Raw genomic sequence first — 24,829 nt, 5'->3', positions numbered from 1 at the left:
TGAGGCTGGGCTGCAAACTCATTACAAAATCCAGCAGGGAAAAGTCTCGTTTAAATTCTGTGCCCTTTTCCAAGTGGGCAGCATGGCTGGTGGAGATAGGGCTTGTTTACCCTCACTCATGCAGTGAAGGTAGTGCCTTGGGGCCATTGCATGTGGCACTCCTGCTGCGCTTTGGGCACTTCCAGCGGCTGAGATGAATTCCTCTCTGCTGGTCAGGATGAGTGGCTGATGGGGAGCTGTCTACACCACAGGTGTCTCCATGTCATGAGGGGAACCCCACCTGCAGGGACGGAGAGAGGACGGGGCACTTGTCTCATGGTTGGGCTGCCTCAGTGTGCTGTGACACTGAGGATGGGAGCCACTGATATTTTAAACCACCAGAAGCTGATCCATCCTGTGACTCTAACCCTTTGCTGCTTTTTGTTTGGGGGATGTGAAGGCCATCATTCATCTGCAGTGCTGTGCCCATACCTGGGGGCCACTGCCCCATTAGGAGTTGGGGTCCAATGGCAGGACCTGTCCTGGGGTCTCTCTCCTTGCCATGGTGAGGACAGCATCACAGGGTGCCTCTCTGTCTGTTCCATGTTATTTTATTGCCTTTCCCATGACCTGTTTCCAAGGCTAACCTGGACCTGATGGACCTCCTGGAGCACTAGGCGTCTGCCTGGATGCTGTATATCCCTGTATATCCTAAGGCCAGTGGCTGTTTAATTATGCTGCTGTACAGCACCAGCCACCGCAAGGTGCTGTGCTCAGCTGAAGGTCTTTGGTACTGCTGTGTTACAGCAAATTAATCTTCTGACTATAATACTCAATATCATATTTTTGCCTGTGGTTCATCTTGTCCATTTAGTCTGCTAAAAGAAGGTGCTGAGTGAGAAATAGGTGGAGCAGGGTTTCTAGCCTGTTAGTAAGGCAGGAAAACATGAGCCTTTAATTTTTTTTATACAATTTTGTAATTGTAATAAATATTTATGTGGTTTTGGTCCACTGTAGCAAGCCAATAGTAAATTCATTCGTGATGCCTATTTATTACAAAAGGCTGGAGCCTTTCAACCCTTGTTGTGTCTGGTAACTCCCGGGAATTAATTGCATGCTGTCAGAAAGGCAGATCTCACAGCCCCAGCCTGCTAACAGTGGGATTATTATTTAACAGTTCAAGGCTGTGAGGCTGCTTTTTATTCTACTCTGCTTGGTGGGTTTAAAGAGGTTTTTAAAGAACTGAACAGCTGAGGCAGAAGTCAGTGTGAGTTCAGTGGGGAATGCATTAGCAGTGGTCTTCTGTCTGTAGCATCCTCACTGAGTGCTGCTGAGTTAATTGTGGCTGCATGCAGGAATTGCTTCAAACAGCTGGTGGCTCTCCTGCTGGCCATCTCCCTTGAAGTAGCCTCAGTGCGGTGAATGGATTCAAGGGCCACATATGCTGTTCTTCAAGTTGAGCTAGGGGCCTGCTGAGCTGCCTAGGAGTTGCAGGTTAGAGTTGTGGGACTGCCAGGTCTGAGGATGCATGGTCCCAGTCCATCCTGCTGTCTGCCTTGCCTCAGAATCCTGTCTGTGAACCCACTGAGCTCCATTTAAAACCGGTGGGGAGATCTGGGCTGCTGGAAAGGCTTTCACAGAACCTCCCTGCTTTGGTAGTTAGAGACTGTCTTCAAACTTCCAGGGTAAATTTACCCAAGGGAAGTTCATAACCACTTACTCTTGTTCCAGCTCTGTTTCTTTATGAAGTTCTTAAATTACTGCTGTTTATCACTTGAGATATATATACACACACACATATAATGCACATGAAGTCTTGCAAAATGCAATTAATAATATGCTGTATCTTTAGAAATGTCTTGATTAAATTCTGAGATTTTTCTCAGCTGCTTTCTGTTGGTGACTCATCATCATTCAAGCCCAGCTGGCACAACTGGGTTCTCAGTTGTTTCTGACTACTGAGGTTTTATAGCAAATGTATTGTTACAGGCAGACAAGTGGAAAGTCTTGTGTTTATTACTATTGAATTCATCCAATTTTTATCACTTGAATCTTCAAGGTCATCTGGTTCTTACATGAAATACCTTTCCTTCAGTCCTCCGCTGGCAGTACAATGCCTTTATGAATAATCTGTACACTTCATCAGTACTTTTCATGCTGCAGCTGTTAATGAAAGTACTGAGACAGGCAGATCCCAGGCTCCCTCCATAAGGAACACCTCTGATAAGCTCTATCAAATCTGACACTGCTCCTTTCAGCAGTGCCCCTCTCCCCCTTGTTTGTGTCTCTGATGCTGTCTTTTAAAATCTGTTCCCAAGCCTTTCACACCAGGGAGATTGGAGGAGCGGGTCTGGCATTACCTGGGTCACCCTCTCCTCTCTTGCATTTAACACTGCATTTCTTGATCTCTAAGACACTGGAATTTTCTGATCAGTTCCTTCTCTACTCCACAGTCTGCTTACTTTTAATAATTTTTTAATATTTTGATGTCCTATTACTTCTCCAGAGAACCTAGGAGCTTGATCCCACAAAGTTTTACATTTGACTGGGGTATGAATTCTGCATAGCACTAGTATTTTTGCTTTGAGGAAATGTTGGGCTCCTTCCATGTCCATTCCTCTGAAGTCCTGCATCCACTTTAGCATTTTGTATTTTCTCATATTTTTTTTTGCACTTTTTATTTCTGGCAACAGATATGATATATTTATCATGTTCAGATATGTAATAATATATATATCTGTAAGTGTGGTGTTTCATGAGGGATCCTTATCTCTGCAACAGACTGAAATACCCTACCAGAACACATGAAACCCAAAATGTTTGTAACAGCTCATTCCAACGAATGAGCATTCTGTTGGAATTCTGGTCCCCTTTGTCTTTGCAAAATGAGAGGACTTGCTAAGACAGAAGGGGACCAGCCTGTAAAACATGTGGACACTGTGTGTCCACAGGGAGAGTGGATTGGGAAGACTTCCTTTTTAATGCCCCATTTTGTTCTTAAACTTCAATCAAGCTGCCGTATTTCTCATTTGCCCTGCTCCTGTGACTAAGTAGAGCCTATTTGCAGGGAAGCTTACACCATTAATTCTCGTTGATCGATGGTGGGAATTAGGATTATGTGTTTTGCTCTCCTGGGCCTGACTGGGTATCTCATCACTTGCAATGACTGGGGGCAGCAACCTGATTCCTGGCACCACACCCGCTTTGGTACAGGTGTCCATTGTTTCAGGTCCAACTTCCTGCTGGTATTAGGGATAGGGATTAATTGATTTTAACAGCTAAACTTAACTTAAAAGAGCTGAGACTTTGGTTCAAAATGAAGAATTGGGCCAGTAATAATTGATACATCTTTATTTCAGGGTTTTTTTTAACAAATGAATGAACACCCATAATCCAAGGCCATGTTTTACTGAGTAATAGTTGCCAAGGGCTGGTCTTATTTGTAGTATATCATAAGTACCTATAAATCAAAAACATATCATAAGAATCTATAAATCAAACACCAGCTCCAAACACAGTAGTAAGTTATGCACCATAATTTATTATAATACAAACAAGTTTGTCAAACACGATATATTGTCTACTTATGAAAATATCAATATTCACAATTTAAATAGGTGATAGGTCCCATAATTTTATATACCAGCAACTCATCTAAAAAGTATTTTGTTCCTAGCTGTGGTCTTCAAGGACATATACCTGTAAGTAATTGTAAAACCGTCCATTCACAGCTTATTTTTTCTAATTGTAGATATTTGAAATATAAATTAAATAGAGTACAAAAGACCATCTCCACAACAAAGATGGTTTTGTCTCCAGGTTACTTTCCCTAAATAATGACACTATATGTGCTTGATTAAGTGTTTACTATTGGAAAATTAGGAGGTACGAATAATATAGCAAGACATTGGCTACTTAGCAACAGTCATTGCAAGATGCTTCACACAACCAAAAATAAGGCAAGTATTATCAACAGCAGCTCCCATATGGCAGACTAAAAAGTCAAGGCTTTATTATCCAAACTGGACTCAAAGAAGGCTTCAAATGTCTGTTAACAAGATACAGCTTGATCCAAAACCCTCCTGAATTGACAGGGATTGGAAAAACCAGTGACAAAACCCACAAGCAACTTTCCCTCTGACTTCAAGGGGCTTTGGAAGTAAGCTCTGAAAGCCCTAAATTACCAGAAATTAAATGACCCATTCACTGTACATGAAAATTGCACCTTGTCATTTCTAAAATGATACAGAAATACGAGGTTTTTTCAAAATGAAGTTACAACAATTTAATGGGTTATTTTTAGTGATAAATAAAATATTCACTCAGAAAGATCCTTTAAAATATGGTAATTTACAAAAATACATCATCAGGACAGTAAAATCAGATGACACTTCTAGTTTGCAGGATAAACATTGTTACAAAAACTAATAAATCACACCATGTGAATGGCAGCATATGCCATGCACTTAACTGATTTTTTTTTAAATAAATATAAGCCCTAAACATTCACTATTTTCTGTAAGTTTACTATTATATTAAGCAGAATAGTGAATTTCTTGTATAAATAATTTTTCAATAGATACATTCTCAAAAATGAACCACTTATCTATATAGATATTGCACTTCAGACTCATTCACATGTAACTCAGACAAGCATTCCTCATAACAAATTTAGAATAAAAATAAGTTATAAATACAGTGTTTTCCCAAAATGAAACATACAGTACCTTTTTTATAAGGTAACTTTGGTTACTATCAACTGACAAAGACCAGAGAGAGGTTTCTGAGAGGAGGGTAGAAGGCATGTTCACAAAACTTAATTTCTGTAAAACACTGGTAAAGGGAGGAATAATTTTAATCTTGCTGTGACAAACACAGCAAGGCTGAGCATCCCTTTTACACTTTATTATTGCAAGTGTGAAGTTTTGTTGAGATCACCGGGACAAACAGCCTATAGGATGAGGGGTCTCCTCATTTCCCTTTGACTCTGGGGAGATTCAGGTGGGTAGCACCCCTTGGTGGGTGAGGGTAGGAAGGGCCAGCTTTCACTCTCAGCTCCCCCTTTCCCCAGACATGCCCCCCTCCTTGCTCTAACCAGCATGGCCCATGGGGTGTTCCAGCACCTTGTACAGAAGTGCGCAGCAGCTCTTGCTGCCAGCTAGATCTTGCAGCCCAATGGCTCTGCTGATGGGAGAGGACCAGATGGTGCCTGCTCACTGGGCATCCCACCTCTGCTGCTTCTGACTGACCTGAGTAGCCTCAATCTCTCCTGAGAAAGCCCCTCCATGCATGAGCCAGCCTTTGCCTGGGCTCCTGGTCTTTCATGGCTTGTGCCTTCTGCTGCCATGGGTTTTGCTCTTGCAGGTGCAAGCTGGTGTGCAAATGCAACCTTTGTGGCAGAAGGGAGCCAGGCGTTGTCCTCAGCAGGACTTGTGCAGACTTGGTGTTTCTTAGGGGGAAATGCACCAAAGATGAGCCACCCACGGGTTTGAGAGAGACGTTTTCAGCCCTCAGATCCCACCAAAGGGGACTGACTGGATCCCTTCTCAGCAGACCTTGCTATGTTAGGTCACCACAAGCTCCCCACTGGCAATGGAGATGGGCACAGGCACAAACACAGTGCTAGCACCGGGCTGCTTTTTATTTGCAGTTACTGAGAAGCTGCTGTGTCCACTGACCATATTGTGCTTGTGTTCATGTTCACCATGCAAGGAAGTCTGCCCTCACGTTCAGTAAGGCTGCATTAAGTGTCCAATATAGAAGTAAAAGTTGTGGTACGTGGCTCAAAGACCACATACCAAGATCTGAAAAGGAGAGAAATTGAAAGAAATGCATTTTCAGCCTTCCTGTAAATCTCTTCTCTCATCATTTCCTATACTCAGCATGGCTGGAATACTGGTTTTTGAGTGTGAAGGAAGAGAAGTCAAGCTATTTAAAATAAGGTAAATACTAAAAAGCCTCAGTCCAAGCTGATCTATGTTTTTACTGCTGTGGTTATTTAATGGGGGTTCCTTTCACAAATAGTTTCTTAACAGTTAAATGGCAAATCTGCAATCAGATGGCATAATTTGTCAGGAGAAAATCTTAGGTTGAGGTTTTATATGTTAATCCCTAAAGGCCTGAACATGCGGGATAACTGAGAATCTTTATTGATTAAGATGGAATCTGAAGGCTGTAATCACTCCAAACCTTGCAGGATCAGCTTCAGTGGGAGCTCTGCATAAGGCAGGACTTGGCCTTGCATTTGAAAGTCTTTAGACACCATAACTGAAATAGCTAGGAAAAGATGCTGCTTTTGTTCTTGGCTCTAGAAACCTCCCTCCCTCCCTCCAGCATCCCTGTCTTGGTTGCCTTCGTAAATAACAACTTAAAACATTAATGTTGGCAGCTTGCAAGATTGCTTTCCATGCTGAAGCTGCAACAGGTAATATATTGGTCCTCAAGCATTGTTCAAATGAGCCAAAAAGGGCTTGTCACAGTTTGTCTCACAGGCTGCCTCCTGCAACAAGGTCTAGACAGCAAGACTGGTGGTATTTCATGTCAGAAATAACACATAATTTTTTGGCAAGTGCACACATCAGAAATGGCACCTTCCACAGTATGTAAAAGCATTCATTTCCTCTGTTGATAATGAACTGTGTGGTCAAGTAAGGTTTTGTTGTGTTTTAAAAGGTTGTAATTAAACACTATTGTGGCTTCCCCCCTTCAATAACTTTGGACTTCACTGGTGCTGGGGTGCAAAACATTGGAGTGCGACTGAACACTAAGACTTGAACTCTGAAGCATATTCAAAATGCTATGCAAGAGACGGAGGCATTTGCCTTTTCACTTTTGCTCCTGAAATCGAGTACTCCTGTTTCCCTCCGAACAGTCTGATCTGCCCTTGGTCTCCCAGGGAAATGAAATCAAATGACCACTCTTCAAAACAGCCATTTCAGCAAATTACATCCTGAAGATGTAACCACAAGAAAAGGACTTGCACCCAGAAACTCCAACTATTGCTCTTTTCATGGTGATATTTTTATAGGCTTTCCATTCTTATCATATTGGTAAACAAGCATTTTGATGCAGTGAGAGTTGGCTGGGGAAATCCAAGGGCTGCTTGTTATGGAAAAGTTATGGTTTGTATAGAATTGCACAGGTTGCTTCTGACACTTAAAGAAGGCTTTTAGCGTGGCAGCTGCCATTGTGCGAAATCTTTTGCTAATAAAACAGTAGAGGAAGAAATTAATTGCAGTGTTCAGCAGTGCTAGCATATTGGCAATGTCCGACACAATATGTACCACCCAGCTGTTGTTTATAGGAGATACGTAGAGGTGATATAATATCATGATTATTCTTGGTGCCCAAAGTATGGCAAAAATAGAAGTTATAGTAAATAAAATGGCTGTTGTTTTCCCTGTGGAGTACCCTCGCAGTCGGAAATTACTCTTTCGTCGCAGCTTGTACACAATGATGGAATTCAGGATGAAGAAGATGGAGCAGGGCACTAAATAAACAGTAAAGCAGTGGATCCAGATGAGGACGTGATGCATTGATGTGCTTATGTAGTCTTCAATCCAAATGTTGGGCCACCAGTAGTAGGGGATGCTGGTCAAAAAGCACGTGATATAGACACTTACAATGACTTTTCGAGTACGAGCAGGGTAGGAGACTGTGTGATACTTCAGTGGATGGCACACAGCTATATACCTGTCGATTGTTAGAGGAACCGTAATCCAAATGGAGGTGTGGATGGAAGAAAATTCCAAGACCTCAATTATTTTGTCCAGTACCTGAGGCATCTGTTTGTTTAAAATGAAATCTTCCATGAGGAAGTCAACAAAGACGATGAAGAAGAGAACCAAGATGTCAGCAGCAGCTAGAGCTAGAAGATAGTTATAGGAGGACTTCTGCCTGCGAGCCACAAGCTGGGAAAGGATGATGACTGTCAAGATGTTTGCTGCGGAGACAGAAACATGGAGTTAGGCTATTAAGACATATAATTTGCTTTTCTGAGCACTCACTTGGAGCAGTAGCTCTGTTCCAGCACTTAGCAACATGAATGCCTTTATTAAAGACCAAGAAATCAGAAGGAAAACGCTACAGTTTGGTCCCTCAGAAGCTGTTGCCATGAGAAAAGCATGTGGCCCTGCTCCCAGCTGTCGCTCTGTCCCAGTGAACCAGGACAAGGGACAGAGAGAAAGTCCAGACCTTCAGTCCAGACACGGGTATAAATGGTGTGTGGCAGACCTTTGCTGCCTCCTTGGAGCAGCTGTAGAGGTAGTTATAGTTCTGGCTCTGTTGCTGCTCTCTGGTTGGCCCTGCTGCCACTGTGGGCAGCACAGGAGCATCCTAACCAGGGGCTGGTGGGACCGCTGCTGCTGTGCATGAATGTAGGGGTAGCAGGAGGGAGCAGCAGTAGAAAAAATTAGTATCTATCACATGCACTCTTATTTCCCCCCTTGCTTTCTTCAGATTTTACAAGTGACAAATGAGAATGGCAGGGTGGTTGTTGGAGAGACACATTTTGTTCCTTGCCCCAGCTCACAGTGCCTGCCTGGTTTTAGTTTTGAACTCCAACTAAAGAGCTGAAATTAAAGCCACCTGGGTTAGGTGATTTTCTCTTGCCTGAGTGGGATCCTAATTGAGAGAAGGACTTCCAGGGAACCATGTCTCCTCAGCTCTTCCTAGGAGCTGGAGGTGCTTCACAGCACTCTTGAAGTTTTCAGCTCTGCCCAGGATGAGTCTCCTGTAATTCAGTCCTGCCTGTCTGACCTGATCTCCTACAGATGGGCTCTGGGGAAGCACCTCCCTTCTCAACATTGAAATGATCTACTCCACAAAGACCTGCTTGCTCATCCAGAGCTGCTCCTTAGAAGTCCTCCTCCAACTACAAGACATTTTTCCTCTGGAATGATACAGTTGAACCTTTAAGGAAACCCTGCTGGTCACATCAGATGTGATTCAGCCCAAGTGTAAACATCCCTGAGTTTCCTGAAAAAGCATCTGCTTGCAACTCTTTGGCCACAATACAGACCCATTACCTAAACCACATCTAGATGCATTGTATGACACTTAAATAATATTGTGGTGAAGTGTTCAAGTACCTTGTCTCTGCTGTTTCACTGTCTAGTTTGCTTCAGTCTTCTAAAGCTGTGATTCAACCTGAAGAATACACTTCAGTAGCTGCTTGAATCAGTACTACTGCGGATTCCATAGGAAGGGCTCAGTCCTGCAGACTCTGGCCAGGCAGAACTCCCCACCATGAATACAAACAGCCCTTGCAGCCCTTGAGAGCTTTCCTGGAGCAGTAAGGCATAGCCAAACTTTAACGACTTGCTTGTGTTTACTAGAACTTACTGTGTAGTCTTGAACTGAAGAAAAAAAAAAAAAATCCTATTATTCATACTAGTGGTAGGGCTAGAATGAGACAGGCAAGATTGTTCCCATCAGAGGTTGGTATCGCTTGGCTAGAATACCTGAAGTAGTACTTAAAAATCAGAGATCTGGTTTACTGTATAAGAGACTGCCAAATGTTTGTATTTGACATTTCCATAAGTGTTCTATAAATCACCTCTTCTGTGCACTCAGTGCTTCAAACACTTCTGCCAGCTTTGATGGATTTCCCAAAACAAATCAACAGTAATTGTAAGGATTTCTTTAAATCAGAGAGAAAGGAAGTTGCTGACATTAAGGTAATGATGACCTAGGACATATGTCCTACAAGTGAAAATGCTCATTTTTTAAAAAAACTGTTTTACTTGGCACTGGAGAAAACTTCCTCCTTCATAAATGCCTTAAAAGCCTGCTGTCTGGGAGCAGATTTCTGCCACCAGGGAAATGAACTGCAGCCAAGTAAATGATCTTAAGTAATAGCCCTCATAAGTGTCACCTATTTTTGTATTAACTTAATATATTAATTTTGTATCTTGGAACAAAACTAAATCAAACATGACAATCAAATGACTCCTTCCTTAAATTAAAAAAAATATTTTCAACAGTATTGTCTCAAATCACCTTCAGGGGAATTTTCCCAATTCTGCCATCTGTTAGCATAGGTGCAACTGCATTGATTTCAGCTCAGAGCAGACATGGGGGATGGGGGGTGATATAGTCAGAACTGCTGTGTCATTTTTCACTTACTTGCTTATGAAATGCCTCCATGGTGCCTGCTGATGAGCTGTGGAGGTACAGTGAGTGATGTACTGTCAAGGAAATCCTTGAGACGGAGCATTTATCACGGCTGTGCAGCCATTCTTGGTTTGGGCCAGCCAGGCTGCCTGGCTTGGCTTTGCAGATATTGGATGTGACCCATGGGCTTCCTCTTCTCTTTATATCCTCTGGATTTGACTCTAGTAGCAGCTGAAGGCAGCGTGTAGCAAGGGGGATGCTTGAGGATGTTGGTCCCTGCTGCTAACTCTGGCCTGGCTGTCATAGGAGCTCCTGCAGGGATGCTGAAGCCATGCTATATCCAGGCTCAGCAGCCCTGGTTCCCCCTACTTTCTGCTCGTTGTGAGGGTCATGCTGTTTGGTTCTAATCCCACTTCCATTTTCCTCCAGGAGCAGATTTATAGAATCAAGGAATCATTTAGGTTGGAAAAGACCTTTAAAATCATCAAGTTAAACTGTTAACCTAGCACTGCCAAGTCCACCACTAAACCATGTCCCTAAACACCACGTCTGCAGGTCTTTACCTCCAGGGATGGTGACTCAACCACTTCCCTGGGCAGCCTGTTCCAGTGCTTGACAACCCTTTCAGTGAAGTATGAGCAGTCCTTTCCTCTGTACCCTCTCCCCCCGCCTTTCTCAGGGTTTCCAGCAACAGCAGTAACAGCATGTACTGAAATACAAGTTATTTGTCTAACACCAGTGAGCTTTGCTTGGTGAGCCGGATTAGAAAATTGATCTGAAAAAGTACATGCAAGCTCTATTCAATTTTTCTGTGAGGGTTATTGTATCTTGTATTGGAAATGCTTTCCCTGGGATCACATTAGGGCTTTTTCTGGCTGGATGATATGAAATATAGTGATATCATATACTTTGTGAGAACAGATATATACTGGGGTGCAGCAGAAAGTTGCCAGTATGATAGTGTCTTAGCACAGGGTTTGGGAGTATTTTTCCTGCTGCATGCTGTATACGGAAAGTGAGGATGAGCTACGGGTAAGTCTCAGTCCTTCACCCATTTCATACCCAGTGTTAAGTCAGTCCTCGGCATGTCCTCAAACACTATCTACAGTAAAATGGGAAGTGGGTGACAACACTGCCCTGTGTCCTTGTGCCAGCATCTCGGTAACTGCTGGGTATTCCATGCCCCGCAAGCTCTCCTGTGGGCAAAAATTACCTACTGTGTGTGAAAGATGATGGAAGAGTATTTGCAACCACGTTTTAACCTTGTTTACCTTAATTCTTGCACTAATGTTGTAGTCAGTGATAAGGACTATGGTAGAGATGCTGATGGAGGTATACAAGTATCTCTCTACTGTGAAGTATGTGGAGCTACAGCCGCTGGATAGGTCAGTGACCCTAAATTGTCCTGGATGGTATACTGGCCATTTCTTGCAGTGTTTTTTATTCTAGATACTAAGTAGTTAAGTTAATCGGAATTTTAGAGAGATTGATCACTGTGCTGGGCGTTGATTAGGGGATGACAGATGGGAATTTATGCTAGTGTCACTTGCTGCAGTGCAGTATTCTGAATTTATAAATATCTGGTTGAGAACCAGAGCTTCATTAGGGACTAGCTGGCTGAAGCCTTGAGATGCCACCAGCAGATGATGAGAAGCAACTGTAAGAAGTGGCAGTCTCAATTTTTTCCTTCAGTTATGAGGATGCCTTTGAGACACAACACCTGAAGGTTTCTGACATCCAAACACCATTGTTCCACGCTACTCAAAGTATAGCAACCTTCTAACTTAGCTAGGCTTTATCATGGGACACTTATAGCTCTCCTTTGACATCTCCTCTGACTTTTATCGGCTTCTGAGTCCAACTGTAGCACTGAAATGTACATTACTAGAGGTCCTCAGAGGTATCTGAGAGGGATCATCCTTTAGAAGTAACCTTGGTTCTTATGTGATTTGGGTTTGTTTCCCCTACTACAGCCATGCCGTCTTGCCTGCAGGGCCCAGGCAGTCTGCTGCACCTCCTCAAAGCTGTGCTTGTGACCTAAAGGCACAGTTTTTTCCCCCAGCTTCTTGTTTTGTGAATTACAGTTGTAGCTCAAATGATGCCTAACCACGGTCTTTGTGGGGGATTCACAGAGCTCCTTCCACTAACTGTTATCACTGCGTGTGAGCTTAACCAGAAGCAACTGTATCTGTCCAAAGAAGAAATAGGTATGTTTCTGGGCTTTGGATTTGTTTGTTTGTTATGGTTTTGGGTTTTTTGTTGTGTTTGGGGATTTTGTTTGTTTGTTTTTATTAAGAGCATTTTGCACGTACACAGCGACCTGTGCAGTGAAATAGCCTTTACAACACAATTGGTAGCACTGCTGCGTTGGGAATAAGGCCTGCTGTGTAGTTCAGTAGATCAGCATCGTAAACCACCTAAATGAAGTAGCCATGAGTGTTGCTTACTGAGCGTGATAAACATTAGGTCACTGCATATAATGGACACCTTTTACTGAATACAGTTGTTGCTAGGATCCCTACAAATTATTGTGCAATGTATGAAACTACTCTGCAGACCTTGCATTAGTCACCTGACTGGCAAAGAGACAGTTTGTGAACTTTTTAAATTTTAACATGCTTTAAAAAAATGTCAGTAAACACCTCTTTCAAATTTAGAAACTCTGAGACTACAAGTACAATATGCTAAAAATATATGGTGAAAAAAGTGGTATTCTTGTGTAACGGGAATAGATTATTTCCTCTAAACTAGGAGGCAATATTAAAATGTAAACAGGTGTACCGTGTCGAGTAGCCAGATCTGACTGTGATTACTAACAGTCATTTGCCAATAGTTACCAGACTGGAGATGAGGAGGGCGTTCAGCCCTGACTTCATGCAGGAGCTCTCTGGAGAAGATGATGACAATGGGTGATTTCTGATGGAGGCTACGTAACAGGATTTATTTTTTAAAAATGCTGTGGAAAAGTAAATGTGTTTATTACTAATGTTGGCTATAGCTGGTTATGTGGTCTTTTAAAATGACCCCTGGATGCTGTTTGCCTTTAAAGAAGATAGGGCGGTTCCATGTTTTTTCTCTTACAGCCCGTATGGGTCGAACTCAACACTACAGCAGATGGGGACAACCTCTGTGAGCGGTGCCTGCTCATGGCTAATGTAATTTGTTCTTCTCTTTTATTATTGTATCCTGAAATGTTTCCTTAAACCATTGTGAAGCGTAAAGAAATACTTTATAGAATATAATTAGTGCAATACAAGTTTTTCCTTCCCTGAGAGTTCCTGTGAGGATTGATTTTTAAAGTAAATTGATTTATTTGTTGTTCAATTGTCTGAGCACTGCTGAATGGCACGCACCCACTCACCCTCGGGGGAGGATGAGCCGTCAGCCCCTTCTGCCAGTGCCCACATCATCTCCCAGGGGCTGGAGAGGGATTTAAGCCAAAAAACGAGCATCACAAAAGCTACAGCAGGCACAGATGCAGGGCTGTCACTGGAGGAGGTTTGACACCTTGTAGGAAGGCTCTTGTGTGGTTTGTGCTTAGAAATACCATGTGCAGGGACAGACCACACTAGCCACTAGCTCTGAGGGTGAAAGTGAACCTGGAGGTAGAGGATGATTAAGCTCCTGCTGAGGACAACCCAAGCTCCCCTCCATACATGGGAGACCAGGTTAGTGACTGCCAGAGAAAACATGGCATGGCCTTCTGCTTGCAAGTCACAGGTGAATTAATGAGTTGGTGTCAGAGGCCAGATTCCAATGGTGAAATCTGGTCTCCAGGGCTGCTGTTCTCCCCGATGGCATTTACTAGCTGAGGCGGCTCTGGAGAAGGATGCTGTATGGGGTACTTTGCTGTGCAGATGGCACTAGCCGTCAGTGTGTTATGGAGGCCAGAAAGGGACTTCAATCCAACCAAAAACACTTCCTCGCTGTTGGAGGGCACAGATGTGGTAATGGTGTGGAGATGCCAATGGACAGTATTTGCTCTGAGCCTTGCCAACTACTCAGGCTTAAGTGCAGTAACTTGTCTGGCAGACGTGTAATTACATTGCATTGCTTTTGGCTTTCCTAGATTGTTGTAGTATACTTTTTTCCCTAGTCCTTATAAAATAGGCTATTCCTGCAATATGAGGATGAGCCAGAAGGAACGCTAGGCTAAGATGCGGGGAGACCCAGTACATGCACACCAGTGACACAACACACCTCTGTAAATGTCACTGGTTCTCCTCTTGCTGTCTTCACCCTCCTTGTCCACCTTTCCTGAACTGGGCCTACAGTGCAGAAAGCCTCTAATGAATCTCAGGCACTTCCCCTGCAAAGTCTTTCTTAGAGACACCCACACAAGGGTAAAAAAAGTTTTAAAACTCACATCTCAAAACCTAGCCTTGTATCTTGCTACCAAAGCAGTAAAGCTTTCTAATGGAAATCAGTGCTGGGAGGAGAAAAAGCAATCTGCAAAACAATGCAGAAATCATAAAAGGAATGTGGTTATTCATGCAATGTATCTGGACAGACAGAGATTTTCAAGGCAATTCAGGTCTCTCATTTGGCTGGTGTCTGTGGCTTCTAAATGTGGGCTGTCAGTGAGGTTTAAGAGGTCTCAAGCTGAGTAACTTGAGCTTGAGGATGACAAAACCATTCCACACTTTTGATATCGAATGCCAAAGTACTGAGGCAGGTGCCAAAGGTATTTGACGGGATGACTAGGATGGAGGGAGGATGTGATTTCATAAGGGCACTGGCATGAATTCTTTACTGAGCATGAATAATTAAGAGGATTTTACCTTTGGTTGTGGTTTTACTGAAAAAACAAAGTCTTTATGTCTTCCTAAAGCATTAGCTAATGCAATAGGAGCTCATGCTTACAAACCCCATGGCCAAGCTTTCTCAGAGACTATGCCAATTTTACACAATATGCAGGAAATTACAGACTATGTAAAACCATCACAGTTTGGCTTTATTTCCTCCACAGAGAATATACTGCATCCACACTAGATATATCACCCTTTCCTGTGCTAGTCTGGACATTGAAGAAAACACACCTGGAACGAACAAATGTTTGTGAAATACCCTAGTCTAATGTAACTGACTGACAGGTAATTTGTCTTGAAACGAAAAGCAACCTTTAGTGCACCTATCCGTGTAGTCAATGCACCACATGATTGAAAAGATGGAGAAGTTAAATGACTGTATATTCTAGGGAGACTGTGTTTCAGGTGGTAGAAAAATTTCAGTGAAACAGATGTGTTCAGTGTTTCAATAGGTAGGATTCTCTCCTCTCCCATGGATAAGGGGTAAAACTCCTTTTGGTCATCTTCTGTACCATTAATTCTGGTCCTACTTGCTTGCTTCTACTTCATTACCTCTGCACAACCATACGGTGTCCTGGGAGGCAACCCAACGCTATCTATCAGGTCACCCCTGTAATGGCACCAACAGCGCTCTGAACATTGGGGTTTAGGATCTTTACATATATATCTTTGTTCTGCAGCAGGAAAACAGAATCCTGTGCAAGGTCTCCTGTGCTCAAGGGGTTAATTTTGGCTTTGTTTGCTTTGCTGGTGTCTCAAAGTTAATGGGAAAAGAGATAAAAGGCTCAAAAAGACCACCTGAAGCAGAAGGTAAAAGCTTTCGTGGCCAGGAATTGCTTTGCACTTGGCATGTGAACGCAGAGAGCATACCACGTCAGGACATCTCCATGTTGTTTGTTTGCCTACAGCAAATTGGTTTGATGTATGCGTATGAAGGCCTTCTCCTGCTGGCTTTTTTCTGCTGATTCACCCCCATTTTATGGAGGGTAGCAGAAAGAGGAGGAGGAGGAGAGAACTAAGTAAGGGGGTGGATGAAGAACAGCAGGATATTAGACTGCCTAGTGCTTCTGAATGGTTTGACTTCTTAACAACTGGAGGCTCTGCATTACCCACCTACCGTGAAAACTGGCTGTGCTCTCTCTTTTGTGTAGTCGTCATTTCAAGAAAAACGTTTTTCCTTCCCAACCCATTTCAGCAGCCTGCCATGCAAGGTTGTGCACTTCATAGTCTAGTGAGCCTCCCAAATATTGCACCTCGTTATCATTACAGCCCGACAGTGTTGTTTCCTACTGATGTGGCAGAAGAAAACCAAAGTTAGTGGTTGTACTCTGTAAAGCGTTCAGAGATGCACAATAAAGTCCTTTTCTGCATTATTATGGATTGAGCCACACACTGCCTCTCAGGCCGCAAAGCTTTAGTGGCCGCAATCTCCAGGCATACTGACCAAACAAAATTGCTCCCATCTGCATGCCTTGCTGTCACTGTTCCTGTGCAGAAACAGTAATGAATCTATTATTTTTCATAATGATTCTTCTTTCCTTAAATAAAAAACATTCATTTTACAATAGGAAGCAACTAATTTTAAGCACGTTAGCAGTAGTTTTGTTCCCCGCTGTCCAGTAGTGCTACTGTAACATGCTGCAGTGCCCTTCGATTGCTCTGATAGCTGAGCTAAAGTTCTGCCAATTTATTTGTCCTCTGTTAAGCAGGATGCAGTGTACTGGTTTTGTATCCAATTCAGATTTTAATTCAGAGAAAGTATGGTCTTTGAATAAAAGGGGGGTTGAATCAGATCTCCGAGGGTTCAGTTCTTATTCATTGTGTGAGCATCTAATGAGCGACAGCTGAAGAGAGCTGTTTTTTCAAGGTCATAACTCTGCATGTAACAATTCTCCCACTCATATTTTCAGATCTTCCTTTAGCACTTTTATTGTTCAGGTGTGCTGTTATAAGAGGCTATTTATTCAGGTGTTGGAAATGCCCTCTTTAATCAGAAGCCTGTATTGTGACTGCATGAGAATATACCAGGCAGTAGATAACAGGAATCCAAAACAGGTCTGACACACTTCTGTACTGCTGTGTGCTGTATGTAGACCTACCTTGTGCCTGCTTTGGTATTTACTGGATATTACATGCCATGTGAGTCATCAAACATTGCTACCTGTCCCCCTTCCTACTCCTGGTACTAACCAGGTTGCGGCTATAAGCACAGACAATGCTCTTCAGGTCTCATTCCCCCTACACTGCCAGAGAGCAGAGGGAGCACAGCTGGGCTGTTGCATGCTGGTGGTCTCTTAGATGAGGGATGCTCAGCCCACAGCCCACTGGCAGTACCTGCCTTGTCAGGACAATGATCCTGGCTCGCACGCCTCCTGAATAGCCTCCTTATTCCAAGATGCATGCCTATGGGGAGCAGGCTCCAGAAGGACCAGTTCTCCACTGTTTCAGTTTGCCCATGACTGTACTGCAGTTTGCATGGGTGCAGTGCAAATTACACACCTGCATGTCAATTCAACACCCTAGGAAGGAGGTGATTTGCTGTGTGAGGACAGCTGGTTTGTCATCTGTCAGGGGAGAGTCCATAGTGTGTAGCTCTTTCTTGACAGTGTGTGGTAGAAAGGTTAGAAACCCTTGCTTACATGCTCCCCTAGGTCAGGACTACAGCTTCTCTCCCTCTACGTGGAGCCCACCAAGTGCACTCTGTTCATGGCTGGGCTTTGAATGACCTGGGTTTTCTCCATCTCTGCAATATCTTGTTCAGCAGCAGGTCTGACACAAAAGCTACCTGTTTGCATCCTCCCACTGGGAGCACCCAAGTATGTCCAGGCTGCTTTCCCAAGCTTACAAAGTCCTGAATCTGTGTTTAAATCAGTGATGGGTTTTAAGCAGAAGCCTAAAGCATGAATAAAAGACATTTGTAGATCGGGCTCTCAAAGTTTGGAGTGGCACTTCCCTGGGGCATCGGTGTGAGCCTGTTACCTCCTAGGGATGCTGTAAGGGTGCTGGGTACGTGCCTGTCCTTTGTGTCATTGAGTTCTGATGTCCCTGAAGTTGAGTCATTCCCCAGGTAGGCAACTGACCAGGGAGCAAAGTGGAACCAGCGATCACGCAGTAAGAAAGCCAGTTTCTACTCTGCCTCTCTGCACTGTCAGGAGGAGAAGACCCCTGGAAGCACATGGATCAGGCCACTGCACCTTCTAATGAAGCAGGAATCAGGGTCAAAGCCAGGTATCTGCAGAGAGCATTGCTGCTTCTCTGCCTGACCCTTGAGGTCATGTATGGTGGCACTGCTATAGCAGGAGCTTTTTGGTGTAGCTGCTTTGTGCAGCTCTTGCTGGCAAAGGGACAGACTGAGAGCTGGCACCTGTTCCTCTTTGCTTCCTCACCTTACCAGCCCCCTCCTGGATTGAAGTAAAGCAATTTCTTCCCTTGCCCACATGCGACAACACCTCTCCTCTGGCATTTTCTCTCACTAAAGCAAGAACTGCTTCCATTAAGCCTTCCTGCAGCCCCTCTTTTGCCTCCCAGGTAACTGGACATGCTTCAGAGGTCCTCTCAGACTGACAGACAAGGGGAGTGCAGGGAGGGCAAATCAGGAGCTGCAGAACAGCTCCATAAATGATAACAATCCCCCCGCCCCAAATGGGAGTATGACCCCACTTCTAGTGCCGCTCCCTCACTCTGCTGCCCACCCTTGCACCAAGAGCTTCTCCCTGTCCCAAGCAGACTGCTCCTAGGGCACCCCCGCTCCTGGCAGTGGGACTGTACACTTATGGGGTGCCTTTGCACATCTGCACCCAAAACAAGCTTTGGAAAACAGTCTCTGCCTTGCCAGCCTGTGCTTAGAGGGAAAAAGAAGAAACCACCCATTACAGCTGACTGGAAGGTGCAATCACCTCTGGAAAATGCAAAGACACCCCAGAATGCTGTACCTGCTGCAGCAGGGTCGGCATGCAATGGTGCCTCTGTGGGTGCATCTCTTTTCAGGGCACAGCCTGGCATTTGCCTCTGTGTGCTACTATCATAGCAGGCGTGAAGGGAGTTCACTTTAGTGTCTCTCGTCTCTGCCTTTTTCAGACTTTCTGGAGCCTGGTTGAACAGGGAGGAACAGTTGCTCCTGAGAACAGGATCTGCTGAGATGCCCAGGTTATACAAAGGAGGGGGAAGGATGCTTTCTCTGCATGCACAATCAGGCCTGGCCTCGCTTGGCCTCAAAGTGGAGTTGTTGAGTTAGTGAAATTTCCTTCAGACACTAGAGCAGAAAAGGCAGAAACAGTTAACCGGTTTCCCCTCTCCTCAGTCTTTCCTCAAGATTTATGGCAAGGGCAAGGAGTTAACTGTTTCCATTTCAGCAAAAACACTGCACTAGAGCTGTATTTGAAGACAGATTCTAGATCATGTTTCTTAAATTCTTGACACCACACAAAGCTAATTACTCAGATCCCACAGATTTCAGGGTTCTTCTAACAGGTAATAATTGTGCTACCTTTAAAATGTTTAATGTTATAAAACTGAAGAGCAGCTTCAAATTAAAACATGAAAAGCTCTTTTTAGCACTGCTCCTGCCCTGTACCACATCTGCAACGAAGCTTAGCTGTGTGAGTCTTCCCCTAAACATATCCAGGTTGTTCTGTTCTCATCCCTGTGCACTCTCAGGGTGAGAATCATAAATTTCTCATGCACTCAGTATACTGTGTATTTACTCAGCATACTGTACCTGTGCAGTGTTTTCAGGTGTTGGTGCCAACATTATCCTCATATAATGTGTACTGAGCAAGCTAACGCATTCATACCTGGTGTAAGTCCACTGAACTCAGCAGCGTTGCACCACCAAATGATTTGGCTAGTTCTGCCAAGCGCTGTCATTGGTGCCACTGCTCTAATCAGCCGATCCCTTGAGAAATGCGTGTCACCATTGCTAATTTGGATTGTGCACCAATTTTAACCATGTTTTTAGAATGACAGCATTAGGTCTGTAATTACAATGCAGTGTCCTTAGGGAGCTGGTGCAAGTATGTGCAGAACACTCATTAAGTGATTTTTTTTCTTGTCTGTGCACGTAAGACTTTCCCCCGTTTCAGAGACATACAAAGGCAAGCTTAGCCACAGACTGCTTCATAACAACTTCTTCACCTGATAATCTTGAGAGGGTCTTGGTCAGTTCCTAGGGGACAGGTGTTGAAATTAGAGCTTGTCATTACTGTGGAGATCTAAGTAGCCTCTAAAGGATTAACCAAGAAGAAACTAGCTCCTCATCCCTGCTAGCTGGGTCTCTTCAGGTCAGGGCTGAGACTCATCAATGCTGTGGAGCAAAGACACTTGCCTATACCCTTAATCCTCTGTGGGTAAATACAGGATGACTTTCCAGTTCTCTGAGCTATTAGCCAATCTTCAAATTTTAACTATAAGCCAGGGAGGGGGAGAAAAAAATGCAACACAGAACATCAGTTCATATGCAGAGTGGTAACTGCATGTGTGCTGTTCAGAGACAGGCTTCTCTTCATGTCTGATAAATTTTTTTTCTACAAATTAATTGCTTGAAGACGGAATTAAGGTGAACAAGACATTTAGAAATTGTAGACTATTAACTACCATTGCTGCTTTCTATTTTACATGTCACTTTAAATGCATAGCTGTACATAGACAAAACAAAAATCTCTTGTATTGTACCTTTAAAATACCAATTCACCTTGGTGCATCAGATCACTCTAACTTTTCTCTGACTTGTTCTGCCTGTCCTTGGGATCACTGTAAGTTATTCTGAGGCTGGAGGTGTGAAGCCAGGGAGCAAGCCATGACGTTTGCCCTCCCAGGCTGTGCTGGGATGGCAGCTCTGCCTGCTGAAGCCGGGTCTGTAACTGCAGAAGTGGTGCTGCACGAGCAGCTCCCTGCTGTCCTGCATGCCAAGGCACCTTGCCGACAGCCCCCTCTGGGAGGAGAGACCTGCTCACTCCTCCGTCTTGGCTGAGATGGTATTGCTGAAGTGATGCTTGTGTGGCATCTGTGCATTTTCAGCTGTGGATACCTGTGTGCTGGCAATGGTGCCTCACAGGTGTTTACACCCAAGCCTGAAACATCCTTTCCTTCCCCATTTGCGGTCTCTCTTGCTTTTCTCAACCCCAGCATCACTATGTTGTCTTTGTCCCCTTTTTAGTAGGAAATTTCACTGAGGGTTATAGAGTCTGGAGGCTGGTGCCTGTGAGCTGGAACTTTCTTCCAAGCTCTGTACCTGCACTCGGGGATCTCAGCATCAGCATTGCCATTGCCTTTGCAGGGCGCTGACCCTAAGACTGGACTTTCTAGATACTGTCCTGCTCCATCACCTGTGAGGACAGGCTCCTGAGCATGGCAGCTGTCTGCTAACCTTGTGATAGCATGCTCCTTCCCCAGCCGAGTTCCTCACCAGCAGCACGCTGCTCCCAGAGCCAACCCTGCCCCAGGGAACCAGGCGGAGATTTGCACCAGGAAAACTCAACAGCTACACTTTTGATTGCTGCCAGCCCGGCGCGCGATCGATCGGGGACAGACCCAGCGCCTTCCTGTCCTCAGCACCACTTTGTCTTCGAAGGGCCAAATTGACTATAGCAGAAACTTCGCGACGGGCTGAGACTTTGTATGTCAGGTTCAAAGTCAGAGCTCCCGAGCGCGGGTGGGAAAGCGACGGCGGGCAGGCAGGGACAAAGCCCGGCGGGAGCGGAAACGCAGGGGCAGCAGCCCGTCAGGCAGTGAAGGTGCTGTCTAAGAAATGCCCGTGCTGATCCCCACCGAGGAAGCGAAGGAACGCGCTCCCCGTGTCCTCGGCAGCCGGAGGACGCCGCACCGCGCTCACCCCGCACCGCGGGCAGCCGGGCGGGCGCCGCTCCGGCGGGCGCTGCCGGCAGCTCCCCGGGGCCCCGCAGCCTCGCCCCGCCGCGGCCGCTCCCGGAGCAGCCCGGGCACGGCGGCCCGTCCCCGCCGGCTCCCCGCCGGGCCGGGGCGCGGCACTCACCCGGCAGCCCGAGGCAGAGCAGCAGGCTGTAGTAGACGACAGGTGCGTATCCCAAGCCGCAGCCATAGCGGTGGTGCGCCAGGAGGGAGCCGTTGTGGAGGTGGAGGTGGTTGTGCTCCATGGACCCGCTCTCCCCGCGGCCGCGCTGCCGGCGCTCGCTCCGCCGCCCCGGCCGCGCCGCCCGCCCGCCCCTGGCACGCTCAGCGGCGGCGGCGAGCGCGGCGCGGCCCCCGCAGCGGGCAGCGGCACATGGCGCGGCCCCGGGCGGTGCGGGGCCGGGGCGGGACCAGCCCGGCGCCCGCCGGTGGGGCGGGGCGGGGCCGCCCCGGCCGGCGGGACCCGCCGCCCCTTATCGCCTGATGGTGCCTGCCCTGGGACCCCGCGGTCGGCGGAGGCAGGTCTGGGGCAGCCGAGGCGAGCCCGGAGGGAAAGGGCCTGAGGAGGGAGATCCGGCCTCGGGGCGGCTCCTCGGCGCCCCTCAGGAACGTCTTCCCGGCGCCGGGGCAGCACGGCGGTGCCCGGCTCGTCCCCCGCGCTGTCACCCCGGCCGTGGGGCCGGGCCGGGAGAGGGCGAGCTCCACGGGTGAACCGCCGCCTTCCCGGTGGGCAGCGGGCTCTTTCCACAGAGAAGGGCGGGAGAAGGGGATTTTTCTCCCGGTTGGCACACTAGCCAAGAGGATAACAAATAGCGGTGTACCTGTCTGTTGGCCCTGGGTTATGCTTTGAAACGGGCTGGGAAGGAAGTAGCAAATCAGAAATGAGGGGTTGCACCTGAAAAACTGAAACACAAACCCGGGGTTAATTACACCATCACTCATCTCCCCGCAGCGCTGCAGGGTGAGAGTCTGGGGTGGCCAACAGCAAAATGCACCACGCTCTCCGCCGTGAGTGACAGGTGTGCATCACAATTCCCATGTGGCAAAGCAGAAGGGAAATTGGGGTTTCAAAGACCTGCTCAACCTTAACGTTTGTGTGTTTCAGTATGTAGCCTCGGATGTAATTAATAAATGATTTAGAGTTATGCTTGTTACGTTAAGGTGGTGGAGCCTTGTGCTTTGTGCTACTGATCGGTGGGCCGGACAGATGATAGCATGTTGATATGTTCAGGAGGGTCACAGTTTAGCGATAAAGTATATGATTGATTACAGTGCACTTCCACTGAGCAGAAAACAAGGCTGTTTTACCAGAAGTGTGTAGGGTTGAGCCCACAGCCCGGCACTGTGGATGGGAAGAATCCCCTGGATTCCTGTAGCTGCAAGAGTAGGTCAAAGAGGATGTCCGCGTGCAATACATGTGATGTTGGTCTGTTGGGATACACACAAACACATAGTGGGTAGGTTACAAGATTAAATAAAGATGCCATCCGTGTTCTCTGAACACACCCCACCGTTTACCATGGATGATAGTAGAGCATATAAAGTGTGTTACAGGTGGGAAGGCACCATTACAACAAATGTAACTGACCATCAGGTTACTAAGTAAGGACATCTATATCTTTGGGTTTTCATGATCTTGTTTGAAAAATAGTTTAGCTTCTGTTTGGAAATACAACAAGGAGCAAGCAAGGCTCTGATCCTGCAAGGACTTGGGTATGTTGCTTTGCTGGGAGACTCAGCGAGTTTGTTCACATGCTTAAACGTTTAATAGAAGAGGTCTTTTTGAACTATACTGAAACTTCAAGCTTCCCAGGTTAAATGTACTGGAAAAACCATACATTTTTCCTTTGCTTTTTCAACTGATGCCTTTGTGAGTGTAGCATTAAAGATGGTTAGAGTCTGCTAGTATGGCCTTTAAGTGAATGTGTGTTCCTTTCAAAAAGAAATCTTTTGAAACTGTTCATTCAGATAACCAACAGAATTGCATAAAGCAGTGGGATGCGTGAGATTATATGGTACAAAGCCCTGTGAATTCAACTCTGCCTGTTTTTTTCCAGATATTTAACCTACAGGATTTTCTTCTTGTTATTTTAAAAAGTGTAATTCCTTCTCATGTTCCTGCAACAGAGCTGATGAGGAAGGACATCTTTTATTGCCTCCCAAAAGAGAAGTAGTGATTCTTGGAATCTTTTCATGGGCAGAATAAATGCATCAGCAGGGCTGAAAGCATGACTCTCTGTTTTGAAGCTATGTGAAGTTTATCAGCAAAGCAACACACAAAAGAAGGAGACAGCAGTGGAGCAGTGGCTTGGCAAGCAATGGTTAAAATGCCTCACATCCAGGTTGCAGTGCCCTGGGTGTCTCAAATTCCCGATTAACAACAGTGAAATCCTGCAGAAGCTGGAGGCTAAGGAAGCGCCTCTGCCATCCATTTTCTGTTGTGCTGCTGCCACTGTTCTGTCTGGCCTAGTTTAAACATCCAGAGCAATAGGACTTCCCTGGAGAGGTTTCTATAATACTAGCATTCGTTTCCTCGGAGTTAGAGTTGTCTCCAGGGCACAGTTCAGGTAGTTGCTCATGTGTTGAGATGAGCTTTTGGTCATAAGAGAAAGAATCTTTTCCCATCTTCCCAACTGGAGCTCTCACTAGAGCCTCACAGCTGCAAGAAGCTTTGCTTCATCTGATGTGTTCCCATTGTACAAGGGGAAAAACTGGAAAATTTGGTCACATTCACTAACACTTCCTCTGGCCTGCTCTGCCCTGCAAACGGAGAGGCCGGAGAAGATGAACCTGTTCCTGGTTACTTCAGTTAGCTTGTTTAAAGCTTGCTGAGGAACTTTTCTGCCTTGCTGGATGTCACCCTACACACAAATAGATGCATTATATAGTGAGCCAAGAGCTTCTAATGCAGAATGGACCAGGTCTGATTTGCTTTTGCTTCACTGAAGTCATGTTCATGAACTATTTGGTAATACATCAGAATTGCAGGCTCAAAGTAAATATGAATATTGCTCTTGTGTTCAGTGTATAAAAGATGTTTTGAGGGGGTTTTGTCCTTAAGACAA

At 45.5% G+C, this 24,829-nt stretch overlaps 1 protein-coding gene across 1 annotated transcript; it reads right to left on the bottom strand.

Annotated features, from left to right (window-relative positions):
- Window positions 1–3,371: 3,371 nt before the first annotated feature.
- GPR139 (G protein-coupled receptor 139) lies at window positions 3,372–22,009 on the bottom strand. Its single transcript, XM_064461778.1, has 2 exons — window positions 21,889–22,009; window positions 3,372–7,921 (listed from the first exon to the last, which is right to left on the bottom strand). Exons 1-2 carry the CDS (start codon window positions 22,007–22,009, stop codon window positions 6,987–6,989), a joined length of 1,056 nt encoding a protein of 351 aa, XP_064317848.1. The 3' UTR covers window positions 3,372–6,986.
- Window positions 22,010–24,829: the final 2,820 nt, after the last annotated feature.

The sequence above is a fragment of the Phalacrocorax carbo genome, chromosome 10, assembly GCF_963921805.1.
Source record: "Phalacrocorax carbo chromosome 10, bPhaCar2.1, whole genome shotgun sequence".
In the NCBI taxonomy this organism is placed as follows: domain Eukaryota; kingdom Metazoa; phylum Chordata; class Aves; order Suliformes; family Phalacrocoracidae; genus Phalacrocorax; species Phalacrocorax carbo.
The sequence above is the reverse complement of the archived record's forward strand: the minus strand, read 5'-3'. Positions and strand labels throughout refer to the sequence as shown.